Below are 24110 nucleotides of genomic sequence, written 5' to 3'. Positions count from 1 at the left end.
CTCCTCTGTGCACAGCAAGATCATGGAGCAGATCCTCCGGGAAACTATGCTGAGGCCCATGGAAAAAAAGGAGGTGACAGCCAGCCTGGCTTCTCTGAGGGCAAGCTGTGCCTGACAAATTTGGTGGCCCAGGAACATTAACACAGGTGACAAAGCACTGAGGGACTGATTCCTTCCTAACTATACCTTAAAAAATAAAGTCACCACCATGTGTCAAAATACATCTGATAGAGGGACTGGATTCAATCCAGCATGTAAGCAACCCCCCCAAACCTGCAGGAATAAAACAATCCAGACCACAGTCTTTGGATTCTGTAGCCCAAACACACACTCCAAGGAGAGTAACTTCAAAGCCAGATGAACCAGCTCAGACATGAATGCAGCTGAGCTTTGCCTATGTCCAAGGATAGAAGCTCCAGGAATTCCTTGGGTTCCTTTTCCAACATTGTTCATGAAATTCATAGACGGGATTTAAACTTCTCAGACACACATGCAGACGTTCAACCACTCCCAAATGAATTCCATGAGTATGAAGAAAATTTTAGACTGATACACCATTTCTTTATTTTAACATCAGTCCAAAACTATTCTTCAGCCAGGGATGTTTGTGCAGGGACAGTCTGGAGAGCAGCCCCTCAGCCAGGCACACCTGCTGAGAAAGGGGATATGGCAGAAGAAACCTAGGGAAAGATCAGGATAAAGCATGTCCCTCCAGGCCTGGAATATTCATTTCCTGGTCCCTGCCTTTGGCAGTCCCATAAATCTCACCTCGGTTTTATCAAGCCTTAGTGAAACAAGACCTTGCATTGATATCAGAGGCCAGAATTAAATCTCACTTTAAAAGTAACTAGATCTGATGAATCAGATTTCAAGACTGTGGTGCCTTGCTTTGAAGAATCCCAAGGACAGAGACCACAAACCTCCTGCATCTGCTCCACTGTCCTGACAGCAAAGCAAAATTTGCCTGCTGCTTCCTGGGCCAGATCTCAGCTCTCTTCACCAACAGACAGCAAGGCAGCAGAATTCTCATACAGAAACTCTTAGGGGTCCCAGCTCTCACTCATTCAAGCCCCTCCTTTACCTTGTTTCTTGACTTGCTCCAGAAGCAGGTCCTTCATGGCCGCCTCCTCCGCGATGTCGGACGGGACCTCCCCCTCGCTGTTCACAGCAGCCACGTTGGCCCCGTGGCTGATCAGGTACCTGCAGCAAGGACAGGTTAATTACCTTTTTTTTTAAGAAAAGGAAATTTTACTAATTTTAAAAAAGCCTCATGAAGTATCATCAATTTTTAAATTTTCCCTCTTATAACTTTATGAAAAGTTAATTGAAGAACAACAGACATCTTCTTTGGCTTGTACATCTTTTAATCAGTAGAATTCTGAGAAGTAAAAGAAGTATCTGTTTAAGCACACAAATATAGGAGGGTGAGGTTGCCTGGTTTTATAATTTATTTTCAATTCATTTAAGAAATAGTTATCTTAATTCAAATTTTGGAAACATTCTGGTAGCTGTAGTGGACTAAATATACAAGCATGGTATGACTGGTGAAGAATAAAGGGTTGGTGTTCAGCCTGGAGAAAAGGAGGCTCAGGGGGGACCTTGTGGCTCTGCACAACTCCTGACAGGAGGGTGCAGCCAGGTAGGGGTTGGTCTCTGCTCCCAGGGAACAGGGACAGGACAAGAGGAAATGACCCCAAGCTGCACCAGGGGAGGTTCACATTGGAGATTAGGGGAAATTTCTTTTCAGAAATAGTAGTCAGGCCCTGGCACAGCTGCCCAGGACAGTTGTGGAATCACTATCCCTGGAAGTGTTCAAAAAAGGAGTGGATGTGGCACTTGAGGTTTAGTGGTGAATGTACTGGTGGTGCCAGATTGACAGCTGAACTTGAAAGTCCCACTGAACCATAGCACTGTTCACACCAGTCTGTCTGTGGAAGGAAATGTACTCACAGAATCCCAGCCTGGTTTGTCAGAAGGGACCTTAAAGCCCATCCAGTCCCACCCCTGCCATGGCAGGGACACCTTCACTATCCCAGGCTGCTCCAAGCCCCATCCAACCTGGTCCTGGACACTTCCAGGGATCCAGGGGCAGCCACAGCTGCTCTGGGCACCCTGTGCCAGGGCCTGCCCACCCTCACAGGGAGCAGCTCCTTCACTACACACCCCTGTAACTGCTGTCCCATTTTCCTTTTTGCTTGGCACTTTAGCTAAAGTATCTAATGAATCATGAGACAGTCTAATGGCAACAGAAAAAGACAACCAGTTGAAGGCTTCACCTTAATCCTCAGAAGTTCAGAATTCAATACCAAGAGAAAAGCACTTATTTTAGCATTGCTTTCCAAAGCATTGAACAAGGCTTAGAGTATTCATCACCTGTGTACCTGCTCTGAATGGAAAGGCACAGGGAAGTGTTATAAATACCCAGAACAGCCCCAGACTCACTCACTCTGCTATGTTCAGGTAGCCACACGATGCCACTGCGTGAAGAGGGGTCCAGCCCTCGTTGTCTTGCTGGTTCACATTGGCTCCATTTTCCACCAGGAACTTCACCATGTCCAGGTTCTCATCAATACAGGCCTGAGGGAGGATGGGAGGGGATGTACAGGGAGCAGAAGGATTGAAGGGAAAAGGAAGAGAGAAAAAAAAATGTGTTGGTGTGCTGGTGTTAAATGTACAACCCACACTGGCAGTTTACTGGCAGCAGGCAATATCTGGGTTGAACTTCCCCTGCTGTGAGCAATCACACCTTAAAGCTTAGGGTAACTTCAATCTGTCAATGAAAACAAATTAATTCCAGAATTTTCAAAAATTAACTGTAACCCAGAGTTCCCAGATGGACAACCTCTGAATTTGCTCCAACTTCACTTTTCACCAGAGATCGCCTTCCACTCTCCCACACGGTTCCCTCCTCACAATGGGGACACTGACGTGATGGATCTGTGGTAGTTTTAGGTACAGCATCAAATACCTCTAAGCAAGGCAAGCTGTGCATTTACCTAGATTACACTGGTCCTCAAAATGTCAGTGAATAAAGGTTGTAACAGTGAACACAATGAGGCCTCACTAGGGGCAGGGATGAGAAGGGAAAGCAGCAGCTCCAGGAGCCAGACTAAAGCAGCTCAGTTACAGAGGTAATCATTGCAAAAGCTGAGTTCTAGAGAACTTAATAACTTCTTTATTCAGCAGTACCTCTTTGTTTTCCTGAGTCTGACACAGGAAACTTTCCCTGCTTCTTCTACAGCCCCATGAGCTGCTGAAGAGAATGACAGCCCTTGATTAGCTGCTGTAGTCATTCCTGAGCCTTCATTTACAGAGAGCTCCCTGCTTTGAAGTTGCCAGAAGAAAACCTAGCTTGATTTTCAAGTCTCAGCAGTTCTGTTGGGTGGAATTCCTCCTTCCTCAAATTCCTGTCTCCAGCACATTCTGAGTTACACTTACAGTTCACTGGAAGCTGCTATTCAAGGATGAGCTGGCAACTTAATAGACACATCCCAATGTGTGTGCCTCTGCTGGGGAGCACAGGGCATGACCAGGAGGTGCAAGGACTGCTTTTTACTACATGTCCATCCAGAGGCAGAAACACAGCTCCTCATCACTAGAGAGGGAAACAGCTTGACCAGGATTCCTCCAAAATGCCAATCCTTTTGCACAGTTTGACGTGGGCACACCTATTGTTTACAGCAGTCAGGTGACTCCCAGATGATCCATCTCAAATGAGCAGCACTCACTATCCATCCATTCCTGACCCAGCAAGGAAAAAAAATGAGGAAATCCTCTCGAACCAATATCCACACACCCTAAAAATAAACAATCCTGGTTTATCCACATGTTCTTCTGTGCTGCATTGCTCAAGTCAAAAGAGAGGCATGTCCTGGACCAGAACAGCCAGCTCTTGTTATTTTTACTGCAAAGAGACTTGGGCTGGATGATCCTTGTGGAGCTTTTCTGACCCAGGACACTCTAGGATTCTCAGTGCAAATCCCAAACTGCCCACTTAGGACACAATCACTCCTCCATCTGCTTGGCTCACAAGCAGCCATGCACAAGCCCAGCTCTGAAACCTCCAAGGAAGCACATTCCAGATAACAACTCCTAGTGCAGGCACTTGGCAAACATGAGACAACACAGGGAACATCCACAGCACTGGGAAAGGATGCCCCAGGAGCAGGCTCAAGTCCCAGCTGAGCCTGTGCTGAAGCATCAGTGTGTTTCTTGGCCCTGCTTTAGACTGGTTTGCCTGAACCTTGGCCAGAAAAGCACAAGCAGAAATATAGAAGTCGTTTACTTCAGGAGCTGTTCCAAACCCAGAATGGCTGAGCCCAGTCTGGACTGGCTTCACCCCCCTGCTCAGTCCATCTACAATTTCCCACCCTCAGGCCCAAAACAGTTTTGTCCTGTAAACCCTGCTCTGACAGGCTTATCTTAATTATTTCAAGAAGTAAAACTGGGAAAAAAAACCCAAACCCAACACAAACAAAAAATCCTGGGGACTGAAGAGCACCACCATAAGGTTGGAGGAGCCCCAGGTGCAAGCATGATGGGGCAGGACACGGTTACATCTCAGCAATGTGGATGCAAACCAGGTCCTCCCACCAGCCTCAGGAGCAAAGGTTTGGTCTTCTTTTAGTTTATCTGGTCTGCCCCCTGTTCAAAGCACAGCTAAATCTTGTTAGACCACACAACTCAGGGCCTGCTTCAGTTCAGTCTGAGGGGATGGACACTCCCTATCCCTGTGCTTCACCATCCTCTCTGTGGGTAATTCTTCTCACAATCTAATCAGGATTTTCCTTGCAACTTGTTCCTTTTGCTTCAGCAACACAGATGCAGCCTCCAAGTCTCAGTCTGTCTGTGGAAGGAAATGTACTCACAGAATCCCAGCCTGGTTTGTATCAGAAGGGACCTTAAAGCCCATCCAGTCCCACCCCTGCCGTGTCAGGGACACCTTCACTATCCCAGGGCCTGCCCACCCTCACAGGGAGCAGCTCCTTCACTACACATCCCTGTAACTGCTGTCCCATTTTCCTTTTTGCTTGGCACTTTAGCTAAAGTATCTAATGAATCATGAGACAGTCTAATGGCAACAGAAAAATGGCAACCAGTTGAAGGCTTCACCTTAATCCTCAGAAGTTCAGAATTCAATACCAAGAGAAAAGCAGGAGTGCAGGATGGGCAGAAAAGTGATGAGGGTAGGAAACACAAGTCAAATATTTCTACTGTCCAGGAGAACTCCAGTGTGCCCAATGTGCATCTGATTAATTTTAATTTAAGACACACTGTAGAAAGGATAAGAGCCTGATTTCCATAATTCCAGAAACGACACAAACAAATCTATGAATTCTTCTGTCTGTATCCAACACACTGAAATGCAGCAAGAAGGCAAAGGATGTGATGTATAGAGATGTGCATGGAAACACATGGATCCATAATAGTCCCTCTTCAGCTCAAGGAGAAATTCTTAGAGAATTCAAGTCTGATCCTGCAAAACTCAGATCCAATCTCTGTTCTGCTGCCACTCATATTTATTGTGATTTACTTCAAGCTTTGCCCTAACACACTTAAAATAAACTGCACTTAACATCTTCCTGATGAGTTACTTATATTTTGACCTGGAACACCACCAGTGTTGACTTCATCTAAAAGCATATTGCTCTGGAAATAGCCAGGAAAGGCTCACCCACGCAGTGCTTTTCTTATGGCCACAATCCCCTCTGGCTGCCCAGAGCACTGGAGCCTCACAGAGGAATTTTATCAGCCAAGGCAGCAAGGTGGATGGATGGATTCTGCCTACACGCACTACTCTGCTAGGTTTGTCCAAGTGTTACCTGTAGCTCGAGTGTAAATCTAAATTTAGACTGAAGAATGTCTCTAGAGCGTGAGTTTTGTACATATTTGACAGAGAATTTTATTTACAGTGTTTATCAAACACACCCACTACATCTGCACAGCCTGGGAATCAGCCAAGGGAAGAGCATGGTTCTTGCCCAAGCCACTGGATAAACTGAACTAAAGTTAAATGCCTGCTTAAATGCATAAAAGAGCCCTGTCACTCTCTTACATTTCTCCCTGTTACTGGCCTTGCTGTTGTGCTGTGCCCACCCTGCCTGGCTCTGATGGAATGCGTGCTAGAACCAGCAGGATGATGGGATCAATCTCCACCTGCTCCTACACAGAAATCTGCAGTGATTTGCCTCTCCCAGCTCCTGCAGAGAGCAATGATGAGGAGTCAGGGCTCTGTGCGTGCTGACAGCACCAGGGACTCCCAAGGAGCCAGGACCATTTAACACTTGCTGTCTGCACTTACCACCAAGAGAAAGCCAAGTGCAAAGGTCTCCACCTTTATCCTTAATGGAGTAGGAGAATATTCTTTAATTTGTAAGAGAAATAGCCCTCCTCCATTCTTCTGTAGCTCATGAAAAGCTGCTGTTCAATGTATGTGATCAAGGAAAAGCTGCTGCTCCACGTATGTAATCCAGCCATGGAACACTGCTTGGCAAATATTGATTTTAGTACGAGCTGATGACACACAGGAATGGAACTGAGACAGAGTAGAGTAACAAGAACAGTTTTTTAACTGACAGGTATGACCATGCCTACCTCAAATACCAAAATACAAGATTTTTTTGCATTGTTGTATCATTACATGCAACTAATTACATTGGCTGAGATTTGAAAAAGTGAGGTGGAAAAGGAGTTTCCAAAACTGGCATTAGACAAAAAAGTACTGAGTAATTCCTGCTTAGCTCTGAAAATCTCATCATGGTGTCATGAAAGAAACTATCAAGCAAGGGATTTTTTACATAATTTTTTAGTCAAACACCCTAAAAGAACACACTTGTCAGATCTCAACGTGATAATGACATGTTTAACACAACTGAGAGCAAAAATTATGAGGTCAACAACTTGGATAATGAGTAAAATTGGTAACTTCTAAAGATCTTCTGAACTTGAAGAACTTTAGAAAGCCTTTAAAACTGTTACAACAGATTAAATGGCAACTTTTAGGGGTTGCAATGTATTTCTGTGTGTACTTTTAAGGTATCAACTGATTAACACTGATGTTATCAGGGAATTCATACTTGCACATACATTAATGGTATTTATAGTTTCATACATGTCACCATATAACCAAGATACACAGTGAAGTACAAAATTCTCATTGTTTAGAAGAACTTAGGGCACACATTTGTCCACCTAAAATTTTTGAGAGGCCTGACTGCTGACACCCCTCTTGCACATCTCTGCTGTGTTTTCTTGGGCAAATCTACTGAAATGAAGCACTGTGAGCCAGCCTGCAGGAAAAATGGTCTTCCTGGGGTTCAGGGGTACAGCTCACCTTCAGGCTGAGCCAATGGGTTACCTGAGGTTACTGGAGGAAGGAGAAGAGGACAAAGAGGAAGTAAAGGGGTAGGTATGTCCTCCTTTAAGTACTACTAATCCTCCAACAGATTTAGGAGAGTGGATAAGTTTAGTAACCCGAGAGGATCTATTGCTATGCAGAGTTCTACTCTCTTATTTGATCCCTCATTCCTCAGGAACACGGTAAGGACCACAACCTCAGGGAGCAGAGTCACAAAGCAGACACCTGCCCTCAGCCCCCAAAGGGAGGAGAGACAGTCAAAAAGAGTTGGTTGAGAAGTAATGTTGCCTTCCTGGTGGGTTGTTTCTTCATGTGAGGAAACACTCCCTCTCTTAAACTGCCCTTGGAATCAGGCATGAAGAAAAATAGAGGGATAGACTTAATTCTTTCCATTCAGGCCTTGCTGACCCTCAGCTGCTTGGTTCACATGTAGGAGAGGTTAAAAGCAAGGTTAGCTACAAAGCATAGCAATTTTGTCTTTAAATTTTTAATTCCTTCTTTATCCTCTGCCTCTGTACAAGCTCTAACACAACCTTCCAGGTGATGTGACAGGGTGGGAGTACAGGGTGAGTATCTCTCCCTCTCATCGTGGATCTTCAGCAGGCTAATCTCTTGCCACCCCTGTATTTTTCTTGGCAGTTGATAAGCTTCAAGGGCTTCTGGAATGGTACTAATGTATTACAGTTTTAGCAGTCCTTGATGCAAACCACATCCAGTGCCCAGAATTACCCACTCAACACGCAAAGAAAGTTGGCTCATAGGATTTAAATCCCAGGCATCGCTGGGCAAGTCTCCATCCCCAGCTCATGGTGTTCCTCCAGCTCCTGGCAGGAGACCAGCATTTAGCAGTTTTTCCATAGGGAGGAAGTGCTCAGTTTCTAAAATTTGCAGATATGGCATATTAGCTTACCCCCTCTGCAGTGAACAGGTGGAGCCCTTTCCAGCCAGGGACACTCGCTGCAGATTGGAGTTTGCCAGGAGCTGTTGCCAAGGCATTCTTCTTCCCAGCATGAAGTTTACATTACAGTAAGGAAACGGGGACACCAGGAAATGGGACAGAACAACTTGGCTTGTCTGGCAAGGCTTGTCCAGCAACCAGACAAAATCTGATCTTATCTTGAATGAAACCTCATTATTACAATGGCGTTGTGTTTGCTCTTTCCTCTGAGCACCCAGAACGCACAAGCACCGCTGAGCCCTGATGAGTATCTGCTCCAGCTGCCTGCCGAGGGCTTGGTTTGCGTATCTCCTGAGCATCCCCTGGTTCTGAGACTGGAGGATCAGCGAGGAAAAGGAGACAGATGGGATGAGACTGAGGGTTCAGAGGACTGGGAACCGAGCTCCAAGAAGGTGCGAAGAGTGGGACATTGCTCACTTTCTAGGGGTGCAACACGTTTAGCAAAGTCCCAGCCTAGGACTGGTGTTACATTTCACTACATATTAGATACACACAGGATAGCAGTGAGGAGAGCATCTAAACCACCTCACAAAAATTCCTAAGAAATTGCTTGGGATCAGCTGAGAGGGGGAAAAAACCCACCCTTTTCACCTCCACAAGGAGAAAAGTGGTTACAAACCCAGGAGAACACAGATGCCAGGCAGTAACTGCATATCTGCAGTGCTGTTGCAGGCACCCACGTGGAGGTGGTTGTTTTCTCCACAACTTGCCCAGTTGTTGGTGATTTAACATAAATACAAGAATAACATTCAGCACATCTGTTTGCAGGAAAAACAATTCTGGCCAGGATGTCAGTGAGAGCCACTCAGCAGCAGGGCCACGTCCTGCCCTGTGCCTGCACAAGGTGCTGGCCCTGCCAACAGCAACACCTGTAACAAGGGGGAACCTGGCTGGGAGCACACAGCTCTGCTCCCTGCAGCCCCTCTGAGCCAATAGTCAGTTTACAAATAATATGCCACATCTGCCAGTGTCATAGGATCATGGGATAAAGCAGCATGTCGACACTTGGCATCAGCCAGCCAGGAAACCTGTAATAACTGCTGTGGGCTAACTTTGGCTGTATTTAATTCCCTGGTGCTCCCAATGTGGTTGGTTGGGATTTGAGAGAGAGAAGCCATGCATCTGCTCCAGGCACAAGGAAAATGCAGGAAGGGGAAAGCAGAAAGGGCTGCATGCCTGGCTGCTGTGTTACATGTTTCTACTATGAATACCCAGTCTTGTGACAGAACCCAATCTTGGTGACTTCTCTGTGCACAGTGAAAATCTCGTAATCCTACCGTGTCAGATCCTGGGGTAGCAATCCCCATGGTTCCCACATGGAAATCATACTTGGCAGTTCCCCTTGTCACACACAAATGTGATATGTAAACTGCCTGCTCAGGCACATGCTGGCTTTTGAAACGGAGTATGAGCTGCCAGGCTAGGAGAGGCCACGCTTCAGCTCTTCTTGATTACTCCAGGAAATACCAATCTCCAGAGCCTCCCAGCACTATGGTACCTCTTGCCCTATGCAAAATGCTGCTGCTGCTGCTAAATCAGATTGCTCATGAAACCCCCATTATTAATTCTTCTACCAGACTCTCCTCCAATCTAGAAATCAAGTGTTGGACCATGTTTACACACCCAGCCCTTCCCTGACATGGTTTGCTTCCCTCTGTTCCACCACCGATCCAAATTTCTGTAACTCTTGAGTCCTCTGAGATTCCTCCACACAACCACACATCCATCATTCTTGCACTGATCTTCAGGACCTTTCTCCACACATCCGTGTGCCCAGAAGGCCCCTCCATCCTTCCATCTGGTGAAAGCACCTACAATTCAGATGGAGACCCTCAGAGCAGGGACCAGCTGCTACTGCTTGAGGAGCACCCAGCTCTCAAAACACCCCAGTGGCAGTCAGGTACAGACCAGTCACAGACACACCAGGCAATCAGTGTAGCTGGGAACTACCTCTGGAGACTCCTAATGTAGTAACTCCAGTGTCAGCAGGGAATTCTCCTCGCCCTTCTGGGCTGTGGATTTCTGTGTGGATTATCATAAGCATGTGCATATATGTTCATATAGACATACACAGACACATTTATTTGTTGAAAATTCAGGGAATTTTATAATTGTGGGCAAGGACTAGAAGACATAGATTTGTGCAGCCATTCTGATCCAGACCTGACAACTCCACAGCTTTGATGCTTCATGTGCCCAAGCCTCTAGCTTTTGCCTCCTAAAAGATGTCTTCATGCTGAAAACCTGATGTAGACTCGTTTGAGTGACAGAGGCTGCACCACCCAGGAGCTACAAAAAGCTCTGCATCAGATATGGGTGAATAAAAGTCGGTTTTGTTTAAACAAACCAGGGGGAGATAGCACACTCAAATTATTAAAAGGTTTGCTCTGTGCTAAGTGAAGTGTGAGACTGAATAAAGGCCATCAAAAGCAGTAGTCTACAAGCAGAATGGTTTCTGAGTTCATGTAAGTGCAATCTGAATTCAGCCTAAGATCACCATAAGAGCCCCAGCAGGTTTAAGCCCAGCTTGCCAGGGTTCCTCCTTCCCAGCCATGCGCTCCCACACCTTGCCTTGCACAGGATCAGTTTCATCCACATTTTCAAAATGTGCCCAGAGGGAGTTGCCTGCCCAAGCTGGGTGGGATGTGCCTGTCCTTTCCCACTGCCTGCAGAGCAGCACAGACCCAGTGACACCAGGTGAGCTGAGCCCCACCCTCCAGGACTGACCAGCAGCCGCAGGACAACCCTCCTCGAGCCAAGATCCACCAGGTCACTCCTGAACCTGAGCTTTGAGAGGGTTTTCTTTATAACAACATTTTCTACAGGACTGGTGTAACAAGACCACTTTGAAGTTCTGGAAATGGTTAAAGGGTTCCTGCAAACCAGAGGCCAACACTGACACCAGCAGCACCATTAACTGTTACACATTGGGCTGGAAGCACTGGCAGGGCAGTTCAGTCATGCTGTCACAGCACAGCCAAAGGGATTAAGTGACAAGACTCACTTCTCGACTGTTCTCCTGTCATAAGTCTGAAATACATGGAACAAGGTTAGCCAGGAGATAGGGGAGTCCATCTCCCAGCAAATGCAAGGCAAGAGTAAATACGTGATGTCAACACACACCTCAAAACCACAAACAAAGGCAGGGCTGATGACAGCTGAACAGCCATCAGGGTTAAATCTGGGAGCACAGAGAGAGGAGTTCACAGAAAACAAAGGGAAAAGCGCTCCCAAAATAGCCTGGCAACTGTCAGCACTCGGACTGTCGGCACTGGAAGCTATGACCTTGCCATGGTGTCCCATGATCACAGCTCTGCTCTAAAGGGGCTTCTGTCAGAACCAGCACTGCCCAAAAATTCCACCTCCAAGTGATCCCCTATCTCTGGCAGCACAGATTACACTCACCAGTGATCTGGGGAACAACAAACAGCTCCCACTGCTGCTCCTGCATAACCACAGAGCTTTTGCACCTTCTCTCTGCTCAGCCTTGGCTTCTGCATGTCCTCATGCCTTGACACCCTGCACAGGCACTTCTGTACACCAACCCAGCTTTAAAATCTTTATGCTTTAAAATTCTTGGCAAATCTAATTCTGAAACAACCACATTAGAACCAGGAGAAAGAGGTAAATTCTGCTTTAAAAAGAACAGAGGAAAGGGGGCAAAATGAGATAATAAGATTAATTTTCTAGTCTGATTAATTAGCTATGGAGGTTCATTTCTTTAAAAGCAGTTGAGTCATACTTCTCATGTAAGCAGGAAGAGAAATATATGGATTATGTCAGATTTTTCCATTGGAAAAAGCCCCATACACAATGAGAAATACTCAGCAGTATCCATGTCAGTCATCAAAAGAAACCAACAACAAATCTCTTACAATGATTAGCACAACAAAAAACCCAGCAGAGCACATGGGAAGAGGGGAACACATGCAAAGGCATAATTATGCCACAAACGTAGCATTTCCAAGATGAAACAGCAGCATGAAACGTCAGGTGGAGAAGTGCTTTGAATAGAAGCCACATTTTGAAACTATTTTGAAACTCCCCACACCTTCATATATGTACTGGGGCCATCAAGTTACTTACACGGAGTTAGATGTAAATACCTGCTGCACTACAGCAGAGGTAGCTTGGCTAAATGTCTGTGGAATTCCTTCCAACTGCCAGGACCCCTGCATGTGCTGCAGAGATGGTGCTGCCAGTGAGTGCTGAAGCACCACACTCTGCTTGTCCCTGCCTGGGCAGGACCTGCCCTCACCCTGGGAATGCCAAAGCTTCCAGCTCAGCTTCTTTGAAGAAACAGGAGCCACTGGGGAAGGAGAGAGAAGGTCAGCTGGACACTTACACTCTGTGTTACTGAAAGGGGAGGGAAGTGGCAAGAAAGTGAAATTGCTTTGTTTTTACTCTTCTAGGATGACAGGCATGCAGGACTGCCAACTCTTTGCCTCTCCTTGAACATTTCTAATCAAAGGGCATTTTGGCAAACCTAGGAAGATCAGCATGGACCACACAGACATGAATTCACTATGCAAAGATTTGCCCCAGGGACCAGGGAATGGTCACAGCCCCAGGGCTGCCAGAGCTCAAAGAGGGTTTGGACAATGCTCTCAGACACAGAGTAAGATTGCTGGGGTATCTGTGCAGGGGCAGGAGTTAGATTCTATGATTTCTTCCAACCAAGGACATTTTATGGTCCTATGAACTCCTCCAGCCTCACAGTATTTGTGCTCCCATGTGTCCAGCAACTTGCACTGAATTCACCCCTCATCCAAACAGGGCTCAAGACACTGATTTTCCACTTCCACAGTGCTCCTCTGCAGTTGACTGACTGGTTTGCCATTTGTGTTTACAGCCCACAACACAGCTCTAAACCAGCACCAGGCCACATGGGACTGACTTCAAAATTCACTCTAGACCATCATTTTACTCCCTTCCTTTTCATCATCATCATCATCATCATCATCATCATCCCACTAGTTCCAGTATGATTTTTAATACCCATTATTTCAACAGCAGAGGCTAATGCTTGGTACCATCCGAGAAGAGCTTGAAATGAGTCCAGTACGTGATCAACTGCCAACACTAAAAATAAAGTCTTTCTGTCACTAAAAAGCAGGGACTGCCAGTTTTCTAATGGTGTGGAACAGCACTGGCTTTTCAAGTCTCACCAGTTTAGTCATTCTGACCACTAAGTATGTAATTTCTCTCCCCCTCAGCCAGAACTCCCTGGCACTTGATCAAGACAGTCTATATAAAACCTTGCCTTTAAATTACTGAAATTTTCATTCCTGCCCAAAATAACTATGTTTTATAATTAGAAAACTCACAAGTATCTCAATCCTGAGTGGAAAATGGAAATTTAGGTACTGCAGGTTTGCTTAGCAAAGAAATGTTCAGCTAACAAGCTTCTGACCTGACAGGAGCTCCATCAAGGGCTACACTGCACTATTTAATGCAGTTCCTCAAGACTTCATTTTCACAACACAAGCAAATATAGATATGGTTCTGCCATCATCTCTACAACACAAACATATCCTAAACTTCCAAGATGCAGCCTTAGATCAGCTTCAGCCAAACCAAGGTGCTGTCCTGCAGGCCAGGGCTGACACTCACCCCAATGCCTTGCCAGGGCCACTGGTGGTGGCAAAGCAGCAAGGTATGGCCAATGCCAAATGGGGACTCTCCTCGTGAATAATGGGAGGAAAAAATGTAAAATCACTTTGTGGCCCGCTTGGAAAGGTGGCTCCACTCACACCACACCTGCTGGCAGAGCAAGGTGGGGTGGGAAGGCCAGGCAGGGCCCCTCTGCTCTGGCCGAGAATCCTCTACAGGAAGAGCCTCTCCAGGTCTTCTACCCCAGCAGAGACATGGAAAAACAGCTGCAAATGATTTTAGCTACAACTTGGCAAACCAGAGGTGAGATTTGTGTTGCCTAACTATAGACCTCAAAGGCAGACAGAAAAATCTCTGTGGACCACTCCAGGCCTTCTTTAGTCTCTGCCGTGGCAGGATTTTGCAGCAGGCTCTGCTGAAGCCAGGGCTGCCCTCACATACCCAATAACCTGCCAGCAGACCCTCTCCCCCACCAAGGGCACTGACACTCATTTGATACCCCACTGAACAGATCCAGGAGCTAAACTGGCTCACAGTGGGACCAGACAAGCACTTGCACTGGTGTCAAAGGCACATGACAGGAGCAGCAGGAAGGGCAGGACTGAGATAGTCTCAAGCTGCCACATAACACCTTGCTTATGTCAAGACAGACAGCTCATGCTGCCTACAGCCCAGGGAAAAATGGATTTTTCAACACAGAAAGCATTCAAGTCACTCCAGGGCCAGTACTGCCTTCACAGAAACCAGCTCTACTGTACAGACATCAAAGTTCATGTATGAGAACTTTCATGAACTCCTGCAAATGCCAAAAATGCTGAATTAGCACCAAGTGACTAGAAACCAGTGGTTGTGAGCAGAAACAGCTCAACACAACCATAGGTGAAGAGCAAGAGGAGATTCCTTGGAGGGATTCATTGTCAGTTTATTTACAGACTGTGAGGCCCTTGGTTTCCCTGCACATCCCTGTCTTGCTGCCACATCAAGTTTTGTTTCAAGATCTGAATTTTACCTTTGTGGCCAGAAAAAAAGAAGGTGGTATATAAAGAGAAAAACATACAGGCAGTAATTATATTTATTCATTTTCCTTTCCAGTCTGGCAGCATGCAGGAAAGTTTAAATTTGCTACTTTGCAGTTATTTATTCAGTGGCTAAAACCTCTCTAAGGATCAGTCCATGTGCTCCTAGAGGCAAAAATCATCCCCAGACAGATGTATGGCAGCTTGCTTGGGTATTTTCCAGTCCCATGCCACTCAAAGCCTTTTCAGTCAAGGAAACAAGGGGTTTTTCTGAGTTTTGCCACTGTTCCTGCCCACACCTGAACAAGAGCCTGGCATCCACCATGGCTCAACTGCCACAGTCACTATTCCCAGCAGGAAAAGGCTCCACAACAATCAGAGGACACAGAATTTTCTTTGAAGCATGACAAATGATGGAGCTGACAAAGAGGGGGCTGGATAAAGAAATCTTTGTAAAAATAAAGTCATTCCACACTATTCCTGAAAGGCCCACAGCTATGATTTTGCAGCATTTCCATTTCTAGTACCATCACTGGGATTTGCAACATCACTTATCACAGTTCAGCTTTAAGGAAATGCTTTCTTTTAAATGCTGCTGAAACCTTAATATAATTAGATATTACAGTGGAAGTGAAGTTAGGCATTTTCCCAAAACATAGCAAATAAACCTACCTAAACATAGCAATTTAAGCCTGGACTACAGCTGGGATTTTTAGTGTAGCAGGTAAAGGAGAACAGAGGAGTTCATGGTCCTATGACAGAGTCTGCACATCCCTTCACAGAATCTCAGACTGGTCTGGGTTTGAAAGGAACTTAAAGCTCTGAAGCCCCTCTGCTCTGACACCAGGCTGGGAGAGCTGTGGGGGGCTCAGCCTGGAGAAGAGAAGGCTCTGGAGAGACCCAAGAGCCTCTTCCAGTGCCTAAAGTAGCTCCAGGAGAGGCATGGGTAGGGACACCCTCCACTTGCCCAGGCTGGTCCAAGCCCCATTGGACACTTCCAGGGGTCCAGGGACAGCCACAGCTGCTCTGGGCACCCTGTGCCAGGGCCTGCCCACCCTCACAGCCAAGAATTCCTTCCCAATATCCCATCTATCCCTACCTTCTGGCAGTGGCAAGCCATTCCCTTGTGTCCTGACATTTCAGGCCCTTGTTCAAAGTCCCTCTCCAGCTCTCTGGGAGCCCCTTTAGGCACTGGAAGGGCCCCTATAGAGCCTCTTAGCCTTCTCCAGGCTGAACACCCTCAGCTCCCCCAGCCTGGCTCCAGAGCAGAGGTAAAATTTTTTTCAAGAACTCCCAATACTGGAAAAATACATATGTTTGAGGATCCAAGTTGTGTGAGTTTACAAATGCCAACCACACTTTCAGGCAGAGCTCATTTGCACTTGCCTTTATTCACAGGAAAAAAAGAAGAAAAAGAAATCAATTGACACTGTTAGGGCTGTTCAGTCACAGCAAAGTGTCTTTGAGTTTTTTTATTCTTGTGGGAAACAAACTAAAGCAAATCTCAGCACAGTCACCAGTAACAAAATCCTTCACTGCTTGTTTCTGAGCACATTCCATTCCTGCTACCATCAGAAGTCCAAAGAAAGGGCAGGGAACTCCATTCTGGTGCTGTCTGTGAAAAAGAGAGGTGGTGGCCAACATGGTGCAGAGAGCACCGAGCTGTTAAAGAAAATGACCTGTGGAATAAGGTCACTGCAGAGGGAGAGGAATGGCTTGACTGCCCTGTGAGACTCTCACAGGGTAGCTGAGTGTGCCAAGGATGTGGCCATGCACTGCCCCTTGTCAGAGCATGACATCAGATATCTTGGTAGTTTGAAAGATGGACACAGCTAAGGTGTCAACTTTCCCCAGTGGCATGAATCACATTTCAAATCTAATCAGAAACTGTGGTCTCCATGATCTAAGAAATACAGACCTGATACAAACTTTTATGTGTTCCTCAGAGTAACATAAACCCAGCCATTGCCTCAGTGCTGTGCACATACCCCACTGGCTGAGCTCCTGGCAGCCTGCTGTGAACTCTGCCTGAGTGCCCCAACAGGACTGCCACAGTGTCACACACATGGCAGAGCCTGAAAAAAGGTCACAGCCAGAAATGGTGAGAGCAATGAATGCATCCAGTAAAGGGAGGGCTGGCAGCAGAGCAAACTCCCCACCTCTGGAGCCACCAGGAGCACCAGCCAGGCAGCTGCCTGGGCTTACGGGTGAACTACAGCCCTTACTCATCCCTGAAGTAAATCAAAAGCTGGTGGAAGTCCAGCTGGAGGATGGTGAATTCCCTGTTTATTGCACTGTGTCTCCTGAACATGAGTCTGCCCTGCAGGTGGGTGGCACACGAAATCCTCAGGAACAGAGTACTACAACCTGGATGGTGAACAGGAGAATTAAGGAGAGGGTGAGGTTTGTCAACAAAGCCCGACTGCCAGAGGCATGGAACAACCTCTTGTCTGAGTGGGTCACCCCAGTCAGACAAAGCCATCAAGTTAATCAGAGGGATGGAGCACCTCTCCTATGAGGAAAGGCTGAGGGAATTGGGATTGTTCAGCCTGGGAAAGAGAAGGCTCCAGAGTGACCTAATTGTTGCCTTCCAGTGTCTTAGAGAAATTTAAAGGAAAGATGGGGCAAGACTATTTACTATCTTGCTATTTACATGAGCATGTAGTGATATGACAAGGGAGAATGGTTCAAATTGAAAGAGGGCAGCTTTAGATTAGATCTTAAGAAAAAATTATTTACTGTAAGGGAGGTGAGGCCCTGGAACAGGTAGCTCAGGGAAGTTGGGGATGCCCCACCCCTAGGGGCATTCAGGGCCAGGCTGCACGAAGTTCTGTGCAACTTGCTCTAGTTGAAGGTGCCCCTGCCCATGGCAGGGGGGTTGGAACCAGATGAATCTTCAAGATCTCCTTCCAACCCAAACAATTCTATGATTCTAGGGTTTCTGCTGGAGAGTAGAGACACAAAGAACCATCACACAGGAAGACTTTCAGAGGGATCAAAGTGCAGCCCCATCTCTGTGCCAGCTGTGAAGGAAGAGCTCAAAGGAGGAGGCAGTGAAATGATCCTTGGGAGAGCAATCCTGTGTTTCTCTCACTGCAACATGACTGCAGATCCCCAAGACCATGGATGCACCCCTGGCTGCAGGCTGAGTTCCCAGCCCGAAGCAAAAGCAAGGCCATGAGCGGTGGATTTCAGGCGTAAGTCTGGGCAGGTGGTGATGGCCATGGGATGCAGGTGAGTTCCCTGCTGCAGGCATGGCAGGTGCACAGCCTGGGGAGGCTCCAGAAACTCAAAGGCTTGGAACAGGAGCTGGACAGCAGGATTGCTTGGGCAGCAGGACTGGAAACCTCGTCAAGGTTACATCAGAATCACAGAATCTTCTGAGCAGGAAGGGACCCACAAGGATCATCCAGCCCAACCCCTGCCCTGCACAGACACCCCAACAATCCCACCCTGGGCATCCCTGGCAGCGCTGCCCAAACACTCCTGGAGCTCTGGCAGCCTCAGGGCTGTGCCCATTCCCTGGGGAGCCTGGGCAGTGCCAGCACCCTCTGGGGAAGAACCTTCCCTGATATCCAGGCTGACCCTTCTCTGGTATGGCACCAGACAAATGGACAAACAGCAAGTGTGTCACTATATGACTAAGAAGATGCAAAGAAAGTCACTGATAAGCGAAGAAACTCCTGGAATGTAGAAAGGGAAAGATTTCACCAAAGGACAAACTTGAAAAATCTTACAGTACTGAGCAACTGCTGATGAAACAGCAGATGAAATGCAGTGCAGATCGCTGCAGAGTGAATCACAGGCACAAAATACACCCAACAAAACATACCAAAATGAAAGGCTCTGAGCTTATTACTGAGTTCAGGGAAAAGCTCTTAGGATTATAACAAATAGCTGTAGGAAAATATCAGCTCCAAGCTCAGAAATCAAAGCAAATTCTAGAAATTACTTGGAGCGGAACAAAACAAACCATAAAATATCATTAGGCCTCTATATAATGCAACAGATTTTCTGTATCATAGGAAATTCTAGTCTCCACAACTGAAGAAGAAACAAGATATGAATAGGACATGAATGAGAAAAAGCTCAGCTAAAAAAAATGTAAGAAAAAAACCCAAAACTCAGTCCCAAAAACCCCAAACAACTTACCCCATTTTCTAATAGCATTTCTTAAGGATTTCTGTGGCATCACAAATATGGTTTATGCTATTTCTAGGGTACCACAGAAATAAACTCCTTGCATAAAACAAACTGGCTGAAGAAGATTTCAGAAAGATAAAAAGAGAACAAGCTGTAAAAAGCTGGGGAAAGCAGGATGCTTGTTCCACATCTGCTCCCCACAGCTGCTACCCTGACCCACTGCAGCCACACAGCAGGGATGGGGCTGGGTAGGGGATCCACAGCCTGCAGTTCCCTGGGCCTGTGGGAACACTCCTCCAAAGGTCCCACACCAGCACAGACTAACAAGGCCCAGCTCTGTCCCTCCTGTTCAGCAAAAGAGAATCAGAGATCACCTTTCACTGGTGCGAGATGAAACCAAAGCAGAGAATGTGGAGAGCTCCAGAGAGCAGAGCCCAGCCTCTCATAAACAGTCTTACAATGAAGCAAAATAGGAATATTCCTACATTTAGGTGGGAGAATCTAAAGGCAAAACAAGCACATAAAGGACACAGCACTGGGGGATCACTGAGGAGGCCAGAGCAGCCCCAGCATTGCTGTGCTGCAGCACACACTGGCCCTGGCAGCTCCCACGCTGCTTCCTGGGGGTCTCTGTCCTCCACCACAGCACTCACTGATGTGTATTATAGCATCAGTGGCTGAGAGCACTGCTTTGATCCAGCATCTGTGTGCACTCCTCTCTGTCCCCAGTGGGTAACTGAGGGCTGGCTGAATGACTCAGAGGGTGCTGCTGAAGCACATCACCCATGTTCCAGCTGAGCCTGCCACCACTGGGGCTCTCGCCTTCTGGGAGAGGTGCAGACAAGTGCTTTGTAATGATGTTTAGGAAGGGGATAATTAACTGTCTTTTCTAAAAAGCTCTGATAAACCTGGTCATGTCTCAGTACAGAGGACTGAACTAGAAGGGTTTCTGTGACCTCTTCCAGCCTTGTCTGGAACTCTCCAACAGCAACCACCTGCCCTCACCTGTCTGTCACCAGAGACAGGTGACAGCTCACCACGAGACAGCCTAGTCTGGTTTGTGGGCAAACAGCAAATGGCCAAACACATGGCAGCAGAAGAGGTGCAGCTTTCAGCATCCTACCACAGAAGGAGAATTACCCAAGCACTGCTCCAAGAAGCCAAGGCATTAGGAAACAAGTTTGACCAAACTGGAGAAGAGGTGAATGGTTAGAGACTGAGACCAGGCCAGCACAACACATTAGCAGGACAGGGGTTGGCTTCTTCTCCCAGGCTAAGGGACAGGACAAGAGGAACAGCCTCAAGCTCTGCCAGGGGAGGTTCAGGTTGGACATCAGGAAGAATTTCTCCACAGAAAAGGTGGTCAGGCATTGGAAGGGGCTTCCCAAGGAGGTGGTGGAGTCCCCATCTCTGGAGGTGCTTAAGGACCAACTGGAGAAGCCACTCAGTGCTCAGGTCTGGCTGACAAGATGGTTGGTCAAAGGTTGGACATGATGATCTTGGAGGTCTTTTCCAAACGTAGTGGTTCCATGACTCTATGTTTAAAATAAATAAATTATAAAAAGAAGCGAGTAGCTTTGTCAACAACAGGTATAACCCAATCTCCAGGACTCTGAAAGTTTGTTTCATCACCACAACACTGTAATTTAAAAGATGCAGCAGTTCTTGTTTAGGCCAGGGCTTGAACTGAAATTCCAAGCACAATTTGCAGGAAGCTGGGTGTGCTGTCAGCATATGGATCCCCTCCCAAGGACTACAATCAATGTTTTATTCCTTGTTCACTTTCTGCAACATTGAACAATTTTCTCACAGATTGACAGCACCTAAACTAAATGGAAAAGAATGGATTTTGAGGACAGAGTTGTAGACTGTAGAGAAGCCAATACATGGAGTAAGTGTAAGACAGGATTTGGCCTTAAGCACAGGGCTCCTTCTACAGCAGCTATTAATATAAGGGAACAAAAATAACTCTTGCAATATGCTCTGAAGTTCAAACCCTGGCTCTGCTGCTGCACAGGCTGGCACAGCCCTGAAGTCTCTCATCGAGAGACACAGACACATTTACCACTTATCTTTTTCAGCACGAGGGAATGCTTGTTCAGAATGACTCAAGTGATATTCATTTAAAAGACAAACCATTTAGGGCTGTGAAGGTCAAATTCTGTTTGTCAATCACCCAAGAATGAAAAAAAAAGTCAGTGCAGATGATGAAGAAAGAGGAAATCCATCCCTTGCATGAACACCTGGACAATGTGTTCAGTCAGATGTATCAGTTCAGTCTACTACAAGCCAGAAGAGAAAAATGTTCAAAACCTCCCGGATTACTGAGATGATATCCCTCACATATACATATTCTTTCTAGTTTAGAAGATATTAGGAAATATAAACTTCACACCACTGCAACAAGTGACCAAAAAAAATCAATAAAATTGCCCACTAAGCACAAATCAGAATTGCCACAATTTCTGCAGGACAATATTATGAGCCCTCTAAAAATCACCAGGTTTTAATTTTGAAACTTTTGCTTTAACATTTGAGAAAGTTTTTGGCCTTACTAGTTTCCCATATCTTATTTTCTCTTCTTGACTCTCACCTGCAATAAATAATCTTTTTTTTTAATTGCTTTTTGTATCTTCCACCCATCCTAGAGCTTGGCAATCCAGAGCTTAACTTACACAGTTAGAATTGTACCCACTATGCAGATTCTGAACACACTGAAGCTTTTGGCATGAGCTGTGTCCTAAAGCAATTAGTTCCACAGCTGAATTTTACACTGGATGAGAAAAAGTATTTGTTTTAAAACTCTGATGTCCTTAAATCCTTCCTTGTAGGAAAAACTGAACATCCCTAATGCCATTTTACATATAATTTTGGAAACCTTTATCCTATTTGTGCTTGTGGCTTTCTGTCAGTCAGAAGGAATCACAAAGTTTTGCTCTTTCCTGGTATAGAACCCAATCCATGACTTTGATCCCTTTGATGTTATTTCCCATCTCTTTCCCTCAACTATATTTTTTTGAGATGGTAGCAAGAGAACTGCACATACTAATCTACACATGAGCCCAATACAAGCTTTTCCAGCTGTGACAGCTGGATTGGGAGCCACTGTTTCCCAATAATCATTACTCCCATTTACAGACCAAATTTTGCCAGCCATTTTATCAGTGAATTGGCCAATACAGACACCCTTCAGGGCCAGCTCACACTTCACTACCTCGACTGTGCACGAACCTTTGCAAACTGTAACCTTGCTCTATTCCCGTTCCTGTCTCATACAAAGGTGTGCAGAGCAGCACAGGCTGCAGAGGAGATGCACAGGATAACTCTCCTTCCTCCTGCAAACTGACCCTTTATTGCCAGCCTTTCTTTTCTCTCTTTCAGACAGTAATTAATAAGATCTCTTTATTTCACAACAGTTTTGTTTCTTAGAGCTTCCATAGAGGGATATTGCCAAAAGTGTTTTGAAAATCCAAACATACCCTCTCCACCAGATGTCTCCTCTCCATGTGCTTGTTGCCTGCTTTGGGTTCATCACTCCCCAGGTTCTTGGAGTCCCTTTCGAAACTGTCACTTCCTGCTGACATCCCCTGGTAGCTGCTTTAAATGATACATCACACACAATGGATAATATAGCTCAGTGACTTCATGTGCCAGTTCCAACTGATGCTGAAGACCTGATACTTTTCATTGGTCTGAGCAGTTCTGGAACCTGTTCTGTCAATACTACAGCTTGGGAAAGCTCAGAAAGCTGAATTTTAATTTTTTATCTTAAGAGATCTTTGTACAGGAAAGACTGACAGCACGCAGCCCAGGTATCACTGAGAAAATACTACAAAACTATTCAGCACACAATGCCAAAAGTGGGACAGATTTGTCATTTGAAACTATTTTGTTGAGCTGTATCCAAGACTCAGATTCTCCCAATACACTCAAAAAAATCCCCTCAAAAATAGACACTGTGTGCTCCCTGAATAGAGCATGTACCTATTACAGTGATTTATGATAGAGAAGAGAATGCACACAGGCCACAACATATACAAGATGACATGTCACAAAGAACAATATATCATTCTTTCCATTTTGAAATGATTAGGATTTAAATTCTTCTAGATCATCACTTTTTCTATTTTCTTCATTGGAAGTCCCATTTCATAGGTGCAGTGTGTAGATGTTTGCAGAAGTACCAAGTGTCTGCAGCAAATATGCTCATCCTCACACACCCACCTCTCCCTGTACACCCCACCCTACAGATCATGTGTATGGGAACAGGGAAGATGCAAACCCCAGCAGAGGTGTGCGTGATCTGACCTGAAATTTGGAAAGTTCATGCCCAGAGCCTTTGCACAGAGGGCTGACACAACAATACCCGAGGACCTCTGTCTACAGCAGTATTTTGGGTGCAGCTCAGATGGCACTGGGCATCACAGAATCACAGGATGTGTCAGGATGGAAGGGACCCCAGTGGCTCATGTGGTCCCACCTCCCTGCTCAGGTAGAGTCATCCCAGAGCACATGGCCCAGGATTGTCTAGATGGGTTTGACATATCCCCAGTGAGGGGGACTCCACACCTCTCTGGGCAGCCTGTTCATGGCTCCATCACTGCCCAGGGATGCAGTTCTGCCTCACGTCCAGGTGGAACTTCCTGGGCATCAGCTCCTGTCCGTTCCTCTTGTGCCAGTGCTGGGTCCCAGGGAGCAGAGCCTGGGCCCTGCCCTGAGCCCTTCCTGCAGACACTGACAGACAGGAATGAGATCCTATCTCAGTTATTTCCTCTTGAGGCTGAACAGCCCCAGCTCCCTCAGCCTTTCCTTGGCAGGCAGATGCTCCAGGCCCTTTCTCATCTCTGTGTCCTCCGCTGGCCCCAAACCAGGTCCCTCCTGAGGAGGGAGGTCCTGTCCTGAGGAGTCCACACCTGGACACAGCACTCCAGATGTGCCTCACCAGGGCTGGGCAGAGGGGCAGGATCCCTCCCTGACCTGCTGGAAACACTCATCCCAATGCACCCCAGGACACTACTGGCCT

General features: G+C 46.4%; 1 protein-coding gene across 1 annotated transcript in view; it reads right to left on the bottom strand.

The window, feature by feature from the left end:
• The window catches only part of PPP1R12B (protein phosphatase 1 regulatory subunit 12B), a 133916-nt gene that overhangs the window by 97188 nt on the left and 12618 nt on the right, over positions 1 to 24110 (bottom strand). The window contains exons 2-3 of the mRNA XM_030965587.1: positions 2447 to 2577; positions 1082 to 1200 (exon numbers count right to left, since the gene is read on the bottom strand). Coding sequence (XP_030821447.1) covers positions 1082 to 1200; positions 2447 to 2577 — 250 coding nt within the window. The remainder of the gene's footprint in view (positions 1 to 1081; positions 1201 to 2446; positions 2578 to 24110) is intronic.

The sequence above is a fragment of the Camarhynchus parvulus genome, chromosome 26 (assembly GCF_901933205.1).
Source record: "Camarhynchus parvulus chromosome 26, STF_HiC, whole genome shotgun sequence".
Taxonomy (NCBI): Eukaryota; Metazoa; Chordata; class Aves; order Passeriformes; family Thraupidae; genus Camarhynchus; species Camarhynchus parvulus.
Note: the sequence above shows the minus strand (reverse complement) of the source record. Positions and strands in the feature narration are given on the sequence as shown.